Raw genomic sequence first — 18,490 nt, forward strand, 5'->3', positions numbered from 1 at the left:
CGCCTCCCCCGGTCCCGCAGACCTGACGTTGTCAAGACGAGGGCAAGGTGTAGATTTAGCCTGAGTGACAGTGGTAGAACAAACAACAAAGACAGTGTTAGAAATGTTCTGGGTGGCTTTGGTGGCGAAGGGGGAACAATTAATAGTGCGGATATAGAGACCATAGCAAATAAGTTTATATTGGAAACCAGCTGAATAAAATGATTGAAGGAATAATTGCAAAAGCTTTGCAATTTTTCAAATCTATAATAGAAATTCTGGAGGTATTTATTTATTGAAGTATTTTTACATCAGAAAACAAGATGCATCAGAAAAGATGTAAGCAAGAGGGTGTAATCTTAAATAGAAGAGGGGCTTGAGGAGGCTAGATTACCCTATCGTAACCATTCAGTAAGGTTTACAGTTTCCATTTATGGCAATGGGCATAGGAGCTGGCAAAATACAACAGTAGACACTAAAGCCTCGCCTCAGATGCCATGTCTGTCTTCATTCCATATTCCTAGGGTCCCCCTTGAGCTCCATTTAGACGGCCTTCGCCGGTGAATATCGTAAGCTAACTCTAGTCTTTTTCTAGTCAGCATTAAGGCCAGATGATGTATGTGAATAGTAGTCTCTGCCACTAGAAACGATATTACTCTAAATAGATTTCGTGTTTGATTAAGGTGTTGTTTGTATTGTTCCCCAAATATATAATATTTTCAATAAAACATTTTTCAATAAAACATGTTTTCATTAAAACATTTTCCTGACTTGTGGGATTGGGGAGTTGTTGCTTTTTAAATACGTCTCTGAAAAAGCATTGTTCTGTAAGAATGTCTAGTTTATACACCTGAGAAGGAAGCATTGCAGGATACACAGTGATAAATTCACAATTGACTTCGGTAGCTACTGCCATCTTCTACGTTGTCTTTATCAGCGCCTCTCTGTTACATAATCCAGGATGTCTATGGAGCATATGCTGCACTGGGAGGCAGCAGATATTTTCTTGACTTTTGGAGCCAGCAGTGTGCCCGGGGGCCCATTCCTGTAAGCTGGACGTTTGGGTAACTGGGCAAAGGGTTGATGCCAAGGAGAGAGCACGTTACAGGCTGTGTGACTAGAGTCTGCTCTTGTTTCCCTTGTTGTTTCTTTGTAATCCACTTCTGCATGGGGATTTAGGTCTCTGGAAAACATTCAAAGACCTTTGAACAGCAGGACAAAATCTCGTAAAGCTTCAGGAGGATTTGAGTGGTGAAAGATACTTCTGTTCCCTGGGGTCCAGCTGATTGGCTCGGGTGTCTCTTTAAAGCTATTGCTCCTGTTGGTAAGACCCAACGTTCATATAAATACCCAGAGCACATTTCTGACTGCTGTACTCTGCATTTGGCTCGGAAAATCCAAATCCTTTCTTGGGGAAAAAATGTCCAGTCAGTAAGTATCCTCTAAGATTTTCTCCGCATAGGGATTTAAATGTTGACTAAGCAAGTGCAATGCAGACACCGGATGTTTGCAGCTGGCATATTTCTCAGAAGGAAAGACGGCAGGCCTCTTCCCCTGCTGTCATCGGTGGGACTTGTGCAATATTGTGACAAGTATCCACAGGATGTCACAGGGGAAAGCTAGCCTGAAAAACCCAACAGGCAGCACTGAAGCTTTGGCACTCTTAAGATGCAACTAATGCCATGCTTTTTTGATTGTCGAAACCTAAACCCATTATATAAAAAGTATGTTCAATTAAACTTCATTGGAATGGTTGGAAAGTGACTTCCCATGCTCTCAAAGGTTTGTATGGTGCTTCATGAGATTTGATACCTTTCTTTTTGAGCCGCAGAGCCCCATACCACAAGCCCCTTTTGCACCTCCATGTTTTTCAAAGTCAGTTTGCCATGGGACATGGAGAATTGCTGTTTGGGGGGAAAAAACTGTGTCCAGAGCTCTGCTGGGCTAGGATAGCTGGACATCTGGTTTACTGGATCATGAATGATACGCTTGGGATCCAGCAAGGGAGCATACCTGTGCTGTGGCGAAGGCCAGGATTGCAATGTTTTTGGAAGGTAATGACTGGCAGATACAGGGATGGCAATGTGTACGTCTAGTCCATATTTAATGTAATTCGGACCTGGGGAAGAGACAGACTTGGCTGGAAGAATGTTGTGTGCAAATTCTGGTTTCTGTAAATATATTCATCTCCCTTGGCTACAGTCTGCTCTAGTAAGTGAAAATCGGGACATATCTCTAGCAGAAACACAAACCATCGCATCTTGGCTAAACGAGAGTGAGTACTAATTGTTTTCTGGGAATGGCTGCAAGTTCAGATATTACACTGACTTATTGATTTATTACATTTATTATTATTAGTAGTAGTAGTAGTAGTATTACTACATTTGTATCCCACCTTTTTTCCTGCAAAGAAGCCAAGTGGTGCACATAATCTTCCTCCTCTCCATTTTTATCCTCACAGCAACAACCCTGTCAAGTAGGTTGGGCTGAGAGTCTGCGACTGGCCCAAAGTCACCCTGTGAGCTTCCATGGCCAAGTGGGGACTAGGACCAGTTCTTCTGACTTCCAGGCCAACTCTCTAGCCACTACACAACACTGTCTTTTGTTCATTTGAGTCAAAACAATCCTTATCCAGTGAAAAGCATTTTTCTAACCAGTACAGGCTGGTGTGTCTCACTTGGATAGCTCCTTTAGACTTCTGACTGGTTCTGACTAAACGCCAGAGTGGATTCACCCACCCCACTGATACTGGAGCCACCAGCCTTCACTGGTTCTAGCCTTCCAATAATTGAGGAAAACGTTCAGGGAAATACTGAGTTTCTCCCCACTTGGCTTTCTTAACACCTTTCAGAGTTGAGCACCCAGCTGGTGGTTACAAGAAGCTCTTTGAGACCGTGGAGGAACTGTCGTCGCCGATAACTGCTCATGTCACAGGTTCGTGCATTTCTAATGCTCTCTTTTCACACTGCCTCAGTAGGATTCCCTTCACAATGAGCAACCCATTCCATTCCAAGGTGTTTCTGAGGGAGATAAATGGGTGGAATTTGTCACAGTCAGAATCATTTGAGGGAAGGAAGGATGAGAAACCTAGGCCATCCTTTATTGTCATGGTAATTTATTTAATTCGATGCAAAGATTAAATTTCCATAGCCAAACGCTGAAGCTGTTTTCAAAACTCAAAATATCATATTTACTCCTTGCGTTAATCACTAATTCTGTGGTAACTCAAGCTATGCATAGCTGAGCTAATTAGATACTATTAAAGTCAACCTAGTGGACCATCCTATAAGCCAATAGAAAAGCAATACCGTTACAAAGCAACAAATTGCTGGAGCTATCATCTTCCAGATGCCACCCAAGAATGAAACTTACAAACCTTCAGCCCCTCTGACCTTGGCTACAATATCCTAGTTATCAAATTCGTACCTGAGCAACACTGCTTACAAATTTCCCCAGCATGTCAACACAATGACAGGATTTCCTCTGGGCTGTTTCTCATTTCACAGGCAACTTTCTTTCAATGGTTACGGAAGCAATTCCTGAGTAAAGTATAAATTTGCTTAGGTTTGAAAAGCTGGCCATTTGGAATCCTGTGTTGTTGTTTTAATGTTTTAAGATTAATTATCCTTCCAAGTGAATTTCACCAGGTATTGCATGTATACAAATGACACCTGCTGAAATTCCCTTTGCTATACAACTCTTAAAGATACAGGAGCCCTGGCCTCCTTCCCATATGGTCACCTTAACCAGGCCCCCATCAATGCTCAGATGGCAACATTTAACACCAGTGGAAGTTTCCGAACTGTCTTTCAAGGCAGTCCCATGTAGATTGCATTAAAGTACTCCAGGCTGTATGCCACTAACAAACAGACAACCAAGACAAGGTCAGATCTCTCCAGATAGAGCTGCAGCTGGCATCCAAAGCTGGAAAAAATACACTGGTGGCTACCACCACCACCTGAGCTTCTCTAATTAGTGCCGAGTCCAGGTGAACTCCCAAACTGTGCACTTGCTCCTTCATGGGGAGCACATCCCTATCTATGACCAGTTTCAAACCTCCATCCAGAATACCTCAATCTTGTCTGGATTGAATCCAAGCTTATTTACCATCATGGGCATTTGTTCTATGTAGAGAAACACCTCAGGCTCAGTGCTTTCTCCCTATATCGGGTGAAGAACCCCAGCCCATGAGCCCAGTCTAGCCCACTGGGCTTCCAATTTGGGCCTGCAGAGCCTCCTGGGGTTCCTTTCAAGCCCCTCTCCTCAGAGGAATCCTACCCCTGAAGAGAATCCCCACTGTGCTCTCTAATCTGAGATGCAACCGGGATGTGAGCCATGATGGTGCTGCTTTGCGCGGAGAGTGGTCCCCCAAAGCAGATGCTGTTGGGCACTACACAATGCTCCAGACCTGGCCACCAGGAAGAGCAGCTACTCTTCCCATTGGCAGCCAAGTCATGTCATGCAGCGCCCGGCCAAGGACTCCGCCTGATTCCAGAGCACCGGTCTCCCCTCCCTCCTATTGCTGCAGGCCACTTTGGGAGGGCTTTGGCGATGAAAGGCAGCCGAATTATTTATTGGACGTTTGTGTCCAATAAATAATTTGGACACAAACGTCAAAGTTATTTGCCTACTGAGGAACTTGGCAGGGAGCATTAAAATCCAGGTGCTCTGGGGGCCCCACAAGTAGGGTGACCATATGAAAAGGAGGACAGGGCTCCTGTATCTTTAACAATTGCATTGAAAAGGGAATTTCAGCAGGTGTCATTTGTATGCATATCGCACCTGGTGAAATTTCCTCTTTATCACAACAGTTAAAGCTGCAGGAGCTATGCTGCAGCTAAACTGTGACCAGATTTAAAAGAGGGCAGGGCACCTGCAGCTTTAACTGTTGGGATGAAGAAGAAATTTCACCAGGTTCTCCATATATACAAATGAGACCTGCAGAAATTCCCTTTTCAATACAACTGTTAAAGATACAGGAGCTCTGTCCTCCTTTTCATATGGTCACCCTACCCACAAGTGGTCCATTCACAACAGAGGGTTTGGCGCACCTGAAGAGCTTGGCCCCATCTTGCCCCTCACAAACACAGCGATGGTGGAGATGGAAGGAATAAGTGGAGACAGAGGCAAGACCCACACGCACCCCTCCACCACCGTGTGCCACTCCATCAGCCACCTGCCTCATAGCCTCCTACCTCAGCTGCTAAGGCTTAGCTGAACAGAATGGGTGCCCTGATTTCCTTTCTTTCCTCAAAGTTTGACCAATCTTTTTGCTGTCTTTGCAACAGGCAGGATTCCAGTGTGGCTCAAAGGCAGCCTCCTCAGGTGTGGCCCCGGATTATTTGAAGTGGGCTCTGAACCGTTTTATCACTTATTTGATGGCCAAGCCCTTCTTCACAAGTTTGACTTTAAAGAGGGGCATGTCACTTATTATAGGAGGTAAGAAGCACCCATCCATCCATACATACACACACACACACCCCTACCTCCTTGGCTTACTGTGCTCTGCTGTTCACAATCATGGCCGATGTGAGATCTCTCCCTCCAGAGAATTCAATTCTGCACCCCTTTACCTCTTTATGTAAGCCATTCTTTTCCAAAACTAGTACACATCTGGACTGCTTTCCTTCTGTTAAAATGGGAATCAGTGATCTGCCCCACAGGCTTTGGGGATAAAAAGACCTGTAGACCATGTTAAGCAATGAGTGAAGGGAGAAGCAATTAATCATACCTTGGGTGCTGGGATTTCGGCTTCCATGATTTATGACAGGTGTGTTGAGGTCTGAATTAAATTTCAGAGAAGTTCTCAGGGCCACATTCCAGTGGCTGATGGGGACAAGGGAAAGGGGTCAGAAAAGACCAGCTTTACCTTAAAGCTCTTCCTGTCAGCATTTCAGCTTTTTAGAATGGGGAGAAAACTGTGCAAAAGCCAGGAAACCTGCAAGTCATCAGTAGATGGTTTGGTGGTAGAGATTCATTGTTATGGACCCCAATGGTCTAGTCCCTGCAAGCAACCGGGCAGCTGCATTCTGCACCTGCTCATGCTTCTGAGCCATCTTTAAAGGCAGCCCCACTCAGTGCATTATGGTAGCATAGGGTGACCATATGGAATGGAGGGCAGGACTCTTGAATCTTTAACAGTTGTATAGAAAAGGGAATTTCAGAAGGTGTCAATTGTATGCATGCAGCACCTGGTGAAATTCCCTTTTCGTCACAACAGTTGAAGCTGCAGGAGCTATACTAGAGCGACCAGATAGAAAAGCAGGCAGGGCTCCTGCAGCTTTAACTGTTGTGATGACGAAAGAATTTCACCAGTTGCCGCAGGCATACAAATGACACCATGGTTGGTAGAAGCTGAGAAAAAGGCACCCCTGGTGACTACCATCACCTCCCCTTTATAGAGCAGAAGAAGAAAAAACCCCAAGCTACGCATTTTGTCTTTCAAGGGGAGCACAATGCCATCCATCACCAGTCTCACAGCTCCATCCAAATCAGCAGGTTTCCCAGGCCTCCATCTTATCTAGATTAATCTTCAGCTTGTTTGACCTCATTTGCCCCAAATCTGCCTCAGGACACCCATTCAGGGTTTTCACAGCTGCTGTGTGACAAGTTGGAGGAAACGTGAGGTAGAGTCACACACCATCTGCCTATTGGATTCTGAAAGGGATACAGCACCAGTGTCACATATAACCATGTGACCCAGCTAAACCAACTGGACAAATATGGCCTACGTTAACGGAAGTGGCGCCTGGACAGCTTTGGGACAACCACACTGGTGCTGGCAACAAAACACTGCATTCATTTATGACCCTTGTTTTAGTACCACCACTATCAGAGGAACATTTGGTGGGGAAGTGGGAGAGGGCCTTCTCGGTGGCTGCTCCAAGGCTCTGGAACTTTCTGCCAAGGGAGGCTAGGTCGACTGCCTCTCTACTGTCCTTTCACCAGCAAAGACGTTTTTATTCAAGCAGGCCTTTGGCACGTAAGCTAAGCTGTCGCAGAAGGGTTTTTTAGGCACAATCCTATGCATATTTAGACAGAAATAAAGCCCTACAACTCCCAGCATTCCCCAGCCAGTTGGCTGGGGAATGCTGGGAGTTATAGGATTTCATTTCTGTCTAAACATGCATGGGATTGTGCCCTTAATTGGTTGGAACAGTTTATTTATTTTATTGTATTATTACTTGTGTTTTTAATGGATTTGGTTTTTATGGCAAGTTTTAATGAAGATTTTGTTAATCTCGATTTTATTATTAACTGCCTTTAGTGTCTTTGGGGGGGGCAGATTAGAAGTTAAATAAATAAATAGGTAAATAAACAAACAAACAAACAAAGGCACTCCTTCTCTTGCTTCCTTCACAGGTTTATCCGGACTGATGCCTATGTCAGGAATATGACTGAGAAAAGGGTTGTAATAACAGAATTTGGCACATACGCTTACCCAGATCCATGCAAGAATATATTTTCCAGGTGAAAACAATGTTTATTGTGGGAAGCTAACCCATATTAGCAGAAGAAGTGATTTAATTCTCTTGTGCCTTCTGTTTGGCAGATTCTTTTCCTATTTCCAAGGTGTAGAAATTACTGATAATGCCCTGGTCAACGTGTACCCTGTGGGTGAAGATTTTTATGCCTGTACTGAGACAAACTTCATAACAAAAATCAACCCAGATAATCTGGAGACAATTCAAAAGGTAACATTTTGATAAATAAAAGGCAGAGATGAACAGGTAACGGAAATAAACATTGGGTGTGCACAGGAGACCTGTGTGATCTAGAATATCTAGACAGGGCACAGTGAAGTGAGACAGTTTGAATGGAGAGGAGTATCCCTGCAGATCAGCTCTGTGGCAGAGCTCCTATATACAGTGTTGTAACGGAGCCAGGGCATGCAGGGATGACGTGCCAGGACTTTGGGCTGAGCAGCGACAATTACGTCATGCAGCACCCCACTCCGAATTCCCTGATCCCTCTGAGTTTAGCTGCAATCCCCACAACAGCTATGGGGAAATGGATTTTTCCAGCTGCAATATAATGTTGTGAGCTATCACAATGCAAAGTATTTGGGGATGGCCTTGGTACTGCATGGACATTTATTTTATTTTATTTTATTGCACGTCTATCCCACCACTTTTCCTTCAAAACAATCCTGTACATAACCCTCCTCTATATTTTATCCTCACAACAACCACCCTGTGATGTAGGTTGGGCTGAGAGTCTGTGACTGGCCCAAAGTTACCCAGTGAATTTCATGGCCAAGTGGGGAACAGAACCTGGATCTCCTGACTCCCAGTCCAACACTCTAACCACTACACCACACAGGCTCTCAATTAAGACCTGTTACCTTTGTAAAAGACCCATAGCTCTTGTAAAAGACCCACACAGCTGCCTCCATTTCTGGATTCTCCTCGAGGACATGGCTATGGGAGCAGTTACTTCAGAATGTATCACTGCCTATATTACAGATATTTCTCCAGATCAAACTGTCATTCAGATGTTGCGCAACTGCAATAAACATTTTACAACGGACATGACATCAAAATGCACGGTGTCAGTATGCAAACAGTGATACTTTGGGGCTTATGGTAGAGCCAACTGTCATTCAAATGGCATTTGTGACTAGTAGCACTTGTGGGGGCATTCATAATGACATTTATAACACAGTAAATTGACCATGTCCTTTTTATTGACACTGTTATTGATTTAGAGCTGCAGAGAGTCTAGCAACTTTAGTGTTTGCTATAAATATAACACACTTAGTACCAATAAGCACACTTTCTCATTGGTGGTACCAGAATGCTGTCGCTGAGAGATGAGAAACAGAGATACTTTAGCACCCATTCACACATATTTTTCATACATATTTTTGTGCATGGAAAACTACATAATAATGTGTTAGGTCCTGTGTTTTTATTTTGCCGTGAGGACATGTGTTGGAAAGCCAACGGGCAGCATACTTGTGTCACACTTGTGTCAAAATGAAACATAAAATCACCATTGGAGCCTAGTGGCTCCAGGGGCAGTGAATTCACTCCAGGTTTCAGTCAGAACCAGCCAGAACTCTGAAGGAGCTATTGAAGGTGTGTGGATAGCTCCTTTAGAATTCTGACTGAAACCTGGAGTGGATTCACTGCCTCATTGACACTGGAATCACCAGACTCCTCTGAGAATCATAGAGTTGGAAGGGACTTTGGAGAACATCTAGTCCAACCCCCTGCTCAGGAGTCTGCAAAGGAGGATGCAACTGCAGCATCTCTGACAATGGCCATCCAGCCTCTGCTGCTACTCATCTTCTGCACACCTTCATTATAATATGTTCCAACATCCCCATTCTGTCACTAGTAACAGGGTTTTAATTACCATGTTAAGAGAGTTGGACTTCATAAAAACACCTTTTTTAAAAAAATCGTATTTGTTTTGAAGCTGTAGTTCTTTGAGAGAAAAACAAAAATTGTTTGTGCCTAGTGTCAGCATTTCAAAAGCTTTTCTGCTAGGCAAAAGCAGTGCCATTTCCCCATTGCCCCTTCTGTATAAGCCACAATAGGCAACGTAGATGCTTTCCCATATGTGTGTGTGTGTTTAATGCCTTTCTAGCAAATATTGCAACTCTAAGGTACGGGCTGGATGCACTCATGTCTGGAAGAATTGTTGCCCTGTGACCAGTTATCCAGGATGTTAATCTGGCTTATCATCACGAGTCCTGCTGACCTGTATTGAAAATAGCTCTATTGAACTCAGTGGAGAGATCATTGCTCCCTGTATAAATGTATCTAAAATGATTCGGAATCAAGCTTTGGATGCTCTTCTTCAGTTCCAGCTCTGGCAAATGACTTACGTCAGTTTCTTGTTTTGAATTTCTAAGTGCAACAAGTGGGATCTGTAACAAAACCCTCAGAGCTCATGCTGTGTCTTTTCCACATGATTCCATTCTGTCGTTGTTCCCCGCAATGGCCCCCTTGCTCAATGAGTCTCCCTTTTCATTGCCAGTGTCACCAGCTGCTACTGTTCCTGGTCCTCTTTCTCATCGTTGCTACCACTTCCTTGCTTGACAGGCAGGGAGCCAGTGAGCAAGAGTTTTTCTACATGAGGCATTTATTGCAGATTCATGATTCCTTACTCATGGTTGTTTACAGGTTCTTTAGACAATGTTGTAGTCTCCCAGTTTTGCTTCTGTTTTTAAGAGCACTTTCCCGGCTTTTTTTTTTTTTTTTTTTTAGAGCTGATATTTTTTTCTGAAAGTGAAAGAACTTCTTGTTTATTGCCACTATTCCACTACACTACAGTACCACCTAGAGGTTATGTACAGAAAAGCACTTTGTGTAGAGCTCAGGTCTCAGTTTTGCGATGAAACCAAAAGCAGATACAGCAATTAATAGCCTCAGGTAGAAAACCTCCAAGAAGCTCCTTTTCACTAGCACTGTTGTCAAAGCCACAGCAAGAGGCAGGTGAACAAGCAAGTTGCAACAAGAGCAACTCCAAGAGGCTCTTGTGAGTGGACCCCTGCTGGGATATGGGCCCTCAGCAGGCACCCACCATGACTACCCTTTGACACCAACCCTGCTCGCCCACTCAACCCAGTCAGCCATCATTCTGCATCCAATGGCCATATTTAGTCCTCATTGGGCTGTTTTAGGGGTTTTCATCCTACTACCATCAATAATTAGGTCTATTTTTCTCACTTTTTGTACTTCTTTAAACCTCAGCCCCGCCCTCTTCCTCCACCCCCCAACCTGCTGGCATCTCTTTTTGGTGCATGGGTGTTGCCATTTTGGCTACTTAAGGATAGGCACTCGGAGAATGAGTATGAGATATATGGGGAAATCACAAAATAAGCCCTTCAAACGCTTGCTCTGTGTCCAATATGCAATTGCCCCTGACAAACGTATGGATTTCCCCCAAACATGTCACCTCTCTGTTGTGTTCTCCAGGTGGATGTCAGCAAATATGTTTCGGTCAATGGGGTCACAGCACACCCCCACATTGAAAATGACGGGACAGTTTACAATATTGGCAACTGCTTTGGAAAGAATTTTTCCCTGGCCTACAATATTGTACGGATACCTCCCCTGAAAGCAGGTCTGTTTGCAACCAAGCAGCATTGTCTAGACACTTTAGACAAATATGGTGACTCCTCCATATAGTGGTTAAATCTACCAACTTGGCATTGTGCTCTACTTTTTACTCTTCTTAGGATTTCTATAGTTATTCCATCTCTTACCTACTACTTATATCATCAGAAAATATTTATTGTTGTTGTAGCAAAACAGATAAAAAAAGGGGATGTTCTCTGATCTATAAGAGCCCCAATGTTCAGAGAAGCAATGCATATGTTTGAAAACAGAATGTTTGTTTCTTCATTTCCAGTACCAGTTTTTTTGGTCTGGCATGCAATTCTCATTCATTGGCTTGTGCAAGAGAAAACCAATCGCTGAATTAGGTACTGTCTTCCTTTTTTTTCAGATAAGAAAGATCCAATGACCAAATGTGAAGTGGTAGTTCAGTTTCCTTGCAGTGACAGATTCAAGCCTTCATATGTGCACAGGTAAATTTCAACCTCTTATACAAATATGAATATATGACCTTAAGCTATGTTTTAATAAAAGATAATCATTCATACAATAATTTGAAACAGCAATTTCTAGCTGAAAATTCCTTGCTCCATGTGTAAAAGTTACAGCTTTTTGAACTCAGTTGATGTTGAGCTTTTCTACATGAGGCATTTATTGTACACTCATCATTTCTAAAGATGAAACGATTTTTGCTTCTGTTTTTGAAGAGTATTTTCCTGGGGTATTTTAGAGTGGAGAAAATGGAGTATTATTTCTAAAAGTTAAAGAAAACATTTTCTACTTGTGTAATTGCACTGTTCTGCTACAGCACAGTCCCACCTAGAGGTTATGTAGCAGAAGAGCAGGAAAGGAAAAGCTCTTCATGTAGAGTTTGGATCTCAGTTCTGCAACGAAAATGAAAGTAGATATGGCAGAGTAACCTCGTGTAGAAAAGCTCATTAACAGATAACCATTATTTATAGCAACTACAATGGAAAGTAATAGTTAAAGTACAACCTACATATATCTACTCAGAAGTAAGCCCCATGGAGTTCAGTGGGGCCTACTTCCAGGTAAATGTGCATAGGATTGCAGCCTTGGGGTTCCAAACACCTGTAACTGAATGTTGCATACCAGCCTTCCTCCAGATGTTTTGGACTACAACTTCCAGGATTCCTGTCCATTGGCCATGTTGATTGGGGCTGATATTGCTTTATTTAAACATTTCTATACAGCTGTTCACAAATCATCACAAGGCACTGTGCAAAGAACCTATAAACAAGCAAATAATCTAAAACATACAAAATTAAAACAATAAAACAATACATCAAAATAATAAAATACAACTGTGAGCTGGGGCAAGTTCAAATCAAACAGCAGTTACTAGAATTAAACACCAGCAAAAGCCTGGGTAGATAGGAGTTGAAGTCCACCATATCTGCAGGGCACCAGGTTGGGGAAGCCTTGTTGTATACCATCACTTTCATATATGTGAAATGCTGTTTCACCTGACATGCAACCCTCGACTATATTTTTGAACAGTTTTGGGCTGACTCCAAATTACATCGTGTTTGTGGAAACTCCTGTGAAAATTAACTTGCTCAAGTTTCTTTCTTCATGGAGCCTTTGGGGAGCCAACTACATGGACTGCTTTGAGTCAAATGAAAGCATGGGGGTAAGTGGTCCTGCCCTGTGATTTATTTGTTTATTCGTTCAGTTGCTTCCGACTCTTTGTGACTTCATGGACCAGCCCACGCCAGAGCTTTCTGTCGGCCGTCGCCACCCCTAGCTCCCCCAAGGTCAAGTCTGTCACCTCCAGAATATCATCCATCCATCTTGCCCTTGGTCGGCCCCTCTTCCTTTTGCCTTCCACTTTCCCTAGCATCAGCATCGTCTCCAGGGTGTCCTGTCTTCTCATTATGTGACCAACGTACTTCAGTTTTGCCTTTAATATCATTCCCTCAAGTAAGCAGTCTGGCTTTATTTCCTATAGGCCCCCAAAATATATATATTAGGATGGCATGCAACAGTAGATAGAATGTTATTGTTTCACACCATTCAACAGTGTTATTTGGGTGGGCGGGTTTTGTTTTGTTTAGGTCTGGATGCATGTAGCAGACAAGAAAAAAGGGAAATACCTCAACATCAAATACAGGACTTCACCCTTTAACCTCTTTCATCATATCAACACCTACGAAGACAATGGATTTCTAGTTGTGGATCTATGCACATGGAAGGGGTGGGTACTGTTGTGAAGGCTACATTCAGGTGATCCTCCAAGCCAATTTTTCCCAATCTGGTGCCCTCCAGATATTTTGAAGTACAACTTCCAGCATTTTGGACCATTGGCCATTCTGGTGGGGACTGATGTGTCTCAAAGTCCAAAACATCTAGAGCGTTCAGGTTCGGAGAGGCGGCTCCAAACCATAGTTTGGAGAATTAGGAATGATCCCAGTGCTTAAATGCTCCGTCGTCTTTTTCCCCTCACATGGATGCAGCTTTAAAAATTACTTTTTGGTTTGATTAAACCATCACTTGCTATTCTGTTTAAATGCAACAAACTATCATTTGAGCAGACCAAGAAGTAATTCACTTAGATGCACACATGAGAGGAAGAGAGAGAAGCAGCACGTGGTTGGGTGGATTGTCTGAATGCAGTCCAAGTATTGAATTCAAATCACTGTGTTAAAAGCTCTGAATGAGCATCTAGCATTTATCAAACAGATGAGCACCAAAGGCTGTCAGCTTTTTCTTTTATTTAAAGAGTGAGAAACAGAGTAGATTGTATGCTCACATGTATACTAATCCTGCACTGACAAAGAGATTGGCTGAAAGAATGTAGGATTTTAATTCTAAGCCCACAGATATAGAAAAGTCTGATTTCTCTGGCTCTCGTTTCTAGCGATTTAGAATTGCAGATTAAAGGCTCTGATCCAATTCTGCTATAGATTTTTATGCCTAACCTGCTACCAACTTTAGAAGACAGGTAATGTGCATGATTATGATGATTTGTAGCAATGTCTGCATAATAATTCCTCATTCATGTTTTGGTGGACCAGAACTTTCAAGGAAATTTGGTCCATCTCTATATTGTTTCTAGGGTGCCATAATGACAGCCACGTTAGATCCCACTGACTGCTTCTTTTACTATTTAAATGCTGATGCATTTGCCTTTTTACAGGTATGAGTTTGTTTACAATTACTTATATTTAGCTAATTTACGGGAGAACTGGGAAGAAGTGAAGAGAAATGCACAAAAAGCTCCTCAGCCTGAAGTTCGGCGATATGTTCTTCCCCTAAATATTGAGAAGGTAACTGCAAGAGTTTAAAGTAGCTCCATTTCTCTGAGATATCAAGGCCTGAACCATTTCTTCACAATCTTATTTAGACGTTCTCACTTTTGATTGCACCTGGTTTGCCCTGATCCCAAGTATTCTACAATATATTCCAGAATAGTCCTAAACAAGAACCCAGTTATTATACTTTGATTAGAAATATGAATCTGTTGCAACAAAGGAACAAAAAACTTCAACCTAAACCTTAGGGCTGTCTCTACACTCTATTAACACCTACAGTGGCTGTGCAGTGGCGCTCCATTATTTATACAATGCAGCCACATTGAGCTTGTCTCCCAAAACTGCAGGTTTTCAAAGTGCCGATTTACCATGACTTTTATCTTTGCTCTCAAGTGTTTTAGAGCATATAGACACCCGACTCATTTTTGATTTGGGTTATCTATTAGGCATAAGCACGGGAGTGCAGGTAAAGGGGCCGGCTTGACCAAGGGAACGGCTGCCGGCGCAGTGGTTTTTCCTGACCGGATAGCCCACATTCCCTCCTGCCCTGTCCAGCATTCTTGATTTCACCCCGCAGCAGCAATGCTGTGGGCTTTTGAGCTACTTCCAACGCAGCATCGTATAGACACACCCTTGGCACTTACATCCCATATTGTTCATGCAGGGTTTGTTTTCCCAAAAGCAATGTTTCACTGATGAATTTTGGCAAGGATTCCAAGGGTGGATTCACACTACTATTGTAGAAAACCTCTTTACAGTCACTTCTCAATGGAAATTCACTAGTAGCTCCAAGACCACTGTATATTTTTATAACTTCCATAGAGGTAGCCATGTTAGGCAGCAGTTGCATAGAGGGTCATGACACCTTAAAAGTAGTAGATTTAGTAAAGCATAAGCTCCCAAGGATTTTAGTTCAGGTCACAAAAACTTATGCTATTAAAAAAAAAAAAGTTAGCCTTTAAGAGCTCCCAAGCCATTTCACTAGATTTTATAGGTTGTAGTTTGAGGTGTGTTCAGAAACATGCAGCTAAAAGCATTAAAGCAAGGGTGGACACCCTTTTTCTGCCAACAGCCACATTTCCTCAAGGTAATATAGGAGGATGCTGGCAGTGGCCAGAGCACCCCCCTTCTTCCTCTCTCTAACACACACACACACGAGACATTCATTGCTTCTCATACATGAACCTTATTCCTCCATTTTTTCTCACACGTCCTCCACGCCCCCATCCATCCAAACTCACACACACAGGAATGTACCCTATTCATCCATCATGATAAATGGTGTTATTTATGGCCCAAGGTTTTGACTTCAACACACTGTCATTAAATATTAGATAAGATGTAGAAAAGCTTTATTTTGGTTGAATATTAAACTTTGCTACTTGCAGGATTATGAGATAGGTCAGCTGTAACACTTCAGTTCAAAAAAGCCAGATATAAGTTACAAGTGATTTTTTTTTAAAAAAAAAAAACACAGCTTTCAGGCTGTATTTTATGGTTTTGTCATGCCCGTCTTTCAGTGTCACTGAACAGAAAGGTTGGTTATACCTTATTGTAATAAATACATCATGAAGTGCCTGTCACAATGGCATGGAAAGGTAGCTATTATATAGCAAAGATCTCTGGTGTCCATGTAATGCATGCAGTGAACACAGAAATACATTGCTCTCCTGAGCTGTTGGCGAAAGCCAGGCTGATCAGGATACGAGGTAGTGAGTAGTTTGCATTTACTGCTACATTGTCATCAAGTGCACTTTACATTTCCTCATAGGACTGAGTGCCAGTTATTTGATTATGCAAGAGAAAGCAAAAGGGTTGATCTTGGAGACAGAATTAAAATAATGTATTTGATGACCCAAGCATTAAGAATCAGGCTTGCTCCTATCTATATAAATTGAACCTGGATTTTGATTATAATCAAACTTTTGGGAGAGTGGGTAGAATTAAAAAATGCCTCACCTCTATGACTCTTGTAAAGAATCTCTCTTATTATTATTTTTATTGCCCTTTTTTGTTCTAGGCTGACACGGGCAAAAATTTAATCACATTGCCCAACACAACAGCAACTGCTGTTCTGCACAGTGATGAAACTATCTGGCTGGAGCCGGAAGTTATTTTTTCAGGGCCCCGTCAAGGTAAGATCTTTCTTTTCTTTTGTCAAAATTTTATAATTAAAAATACATTTTTTAAAAATAAGATCAATCTCATCCAGAAGCAACCTAGTTAGAAAATGCAGAATGAATTACTAATCCATGTAAATGGGTCTGTTCTGTTTTATAGCTTTTGAGTTTCCACAAATAAATTATACAAAGTATTCTGGGAAACCCTACACATATGCATATGGCCTTGGATTGAATCACTTTGTTCCAGATAGGGTAAGTATTACATGCTGTTTCTGAGCATTGGGCCAAATCTAGTCAACACAAAGTTCTTATTCTCTTCACACGCTAGGTAGGATGATACATATTCAGAGTGTCAGACTTCTTCTAAAGCTCAGCTCTCACTTTTGATATGGTAAAGTCACATCAAAGTGACTTTCTCCCTACTGGTTTATCATATATTTGTAATATCTCATATGTGACAATGGGTCAAGGTTAGTTTGGGGCTATTTCACGGTATCAGCAATCGTAGCACATTTGTCTCTAAATAGCCTTAAATCAGGGTGTACAACCTCTTGGTCTCAAGGGCTGCATGTGATGCTGGCTCCGGGCCCTCACACATCTACTCACATCCTAGCCATCTTGATACAGATTATTTTCTTTGCTTCTAGGAACAGCGGGGAAAGAGCAATCTGTATGAAGAACACTGGGGGGAGGGGGAAGTGAAGTCCTCTTCCCCTGAAATCCTGATACAGCATGCGCTTTCCTCTCTGGTAGCAGCAGTAGGATAACAATTACCTGTATCCAGATTGCTGGGAGATTGGGTGGCGAGAGGCTAGCCCCAAGGATGGCCACAGTTAATGCCTTGGGAAGCCACACGTGTTGTATCCCTACTATATATTCTAAACAGAAACCAACGAGTCTGTATTCTCCCCTTAATCTCTTTTCAGCTTTGCAAAATGAATGTTAAAACTAGGGAGACTTGGGTATGGCAAGAACCAGATGCATACCCTTCTGAACCAATCTTTGTTTCTCACCCAGATGCCCTGGAAGAGGATGATGGTAATATTATCATATCTTTATCAAGTCTATAAAAAAAAAATAGAAATCTATCCAGGCTCTCTTTAATTGTCAGCCATGTTCTAAAGATATACATGTCTGCCAAGGAAAAAAAACACCTGTTTTGTACCCACCACATTCTCCAATGGAATTAGGAGGAAGATATTATGGTTTTGATTGATTTACATTTCCAACTTTCTTAGATGAAATAGTGGAGATATTTTCTAAGTACTTGGTGCTCCTTCATTTAGGTAACTCATATTTATTTTTGGTTCAGGTGTTGTCCTGAGCATTGTCATTAACCCTGGCAGTGGACCAAAACCTGCCTACCTTTTGATCTTGAGTGCAAAGGACATGAGTGAAGTTGCCAGAGCAGAAGTGGACATAAATATCCCCGTTACTTTTCATGGCCTTTTCAAAAGAGCATGATTGTTGCCTTCCCTATACCTGTTATTCAAGTTTGCCTTTTACTGTTTTACTCTGTACAGCACCATGTACATTGATGGTGCTATATAAATAAATAAATAATAATAATAATAATAAAGTATAATGGATCTAGCTACAAACTGAACTAAAAAGCTAACTGCCAGTGATCTATCAAATTAGTTTACATTTAAGTGTACAATGACAGAATTTAAGCATGCTTTTGTGAACCTCATGTACTGTAGATAAAATAAATGGATATGATAATTGTCCATATGTAGTATTGCTAATTCAATAGAGGGCGTTTTAAGTGAAAAAGAGCATCAGCAATACACTGTCAAGCAGTCTTCATATGATCATTCTGTGACTTGGGGACTCATGAATGAGACAGGACTCAGTCTCAATAGCTTTTAAAGCCAACGGATGGGTGCAGGGAGACTCTTTAATTTTAAACACATTATGCTCCACTATGAATTTTAAAAAAACAAATAGTGATTCAGCAAACAAACTGGAAATTACAGCTTTGCTAGTATGATGAATTATTGTCTTATACTTTTAAGACAATGGATAATTAATAAACTTCTCT

General features: G+C 42.0%; 1 protein-coding gene across 1 annotated transcript; it reads left to right on the forward strand.

Moving 5' to 3' along the window:
* The first annotated feature begins 1,337 nt into the window (after positions 1-1,337).
* RPE65 (retinoid isomerohydrolase RPE65) lies at positions 1,338-18,143 on the forward strand. Its single transcript, XM_063137550.1, has 15 exons — positions 1,338-1,410; positions 2,831-2,913; positions 5,268-5,418; positions 7,342-7,449; positions 7,532-7,673; positions 10,908-11,055; positions 11,440-11,521; positions 12,570-12,702; positions 13,127-13,266; positions 14,209-14,338; positions 16,344-16,458; positions 16,604-16,698; positions 17,373-17,484; positions 17,759-17,953; positions 18,027-18,143. Exons 1-14 carry the CDS (start codon positions 1,400-1,402, stop codon positions 17,908-17,910), a joined length of 1,602 nt encoding a protein of 533 aa, XP_062993620.1. The 5' UTR covers positions 1,338-1,399; the 3' UTR covers positions 17,911-17,953; positions 18,027-18,143.
* The last annotated feature ends 347 nt before the right edge of the window (positions 18,144-18,490 follow it).

This window comes from Elgaria multicarinata, chromosome 1 (assembly GCF_023053635.1).
Source record: "Elgaria multicarinata webbii isolate HBS135686 ecotype San Diego chromosome 1, rElgMul1.1.pri, whole genome shotgun sequence".
Taxonomy (NCBI): domain Eukaryota; kingdom Metazoa; phylum Chordata; class Lepidosauria; order Squamata; family Anguidae; genus Elgaria; species Elgaria multicarinata.

What these genes read in the sequence shown, in the direction of transcription:
- RPE65 (XM_063137550.1), top strand. An exon ending in TTTTTCAGGGCCCCGTCAAG is followed by an intron (nt 16,459 to 16,603) that starts GTAAGATCTTTC and finishes TCTGTTTTATAG; the next exon opens with CTTTTGAGTTTCCACAAATA. An exon ending in TGCCCTGGAAGAGGATGATG is followed by an intron (nt 17,485 to 17,758) that starts GTAATATTATCA and finishes TTTTTGGTTCAG; the next exon opens with GTGTTGTCCTGAGCATTGTC.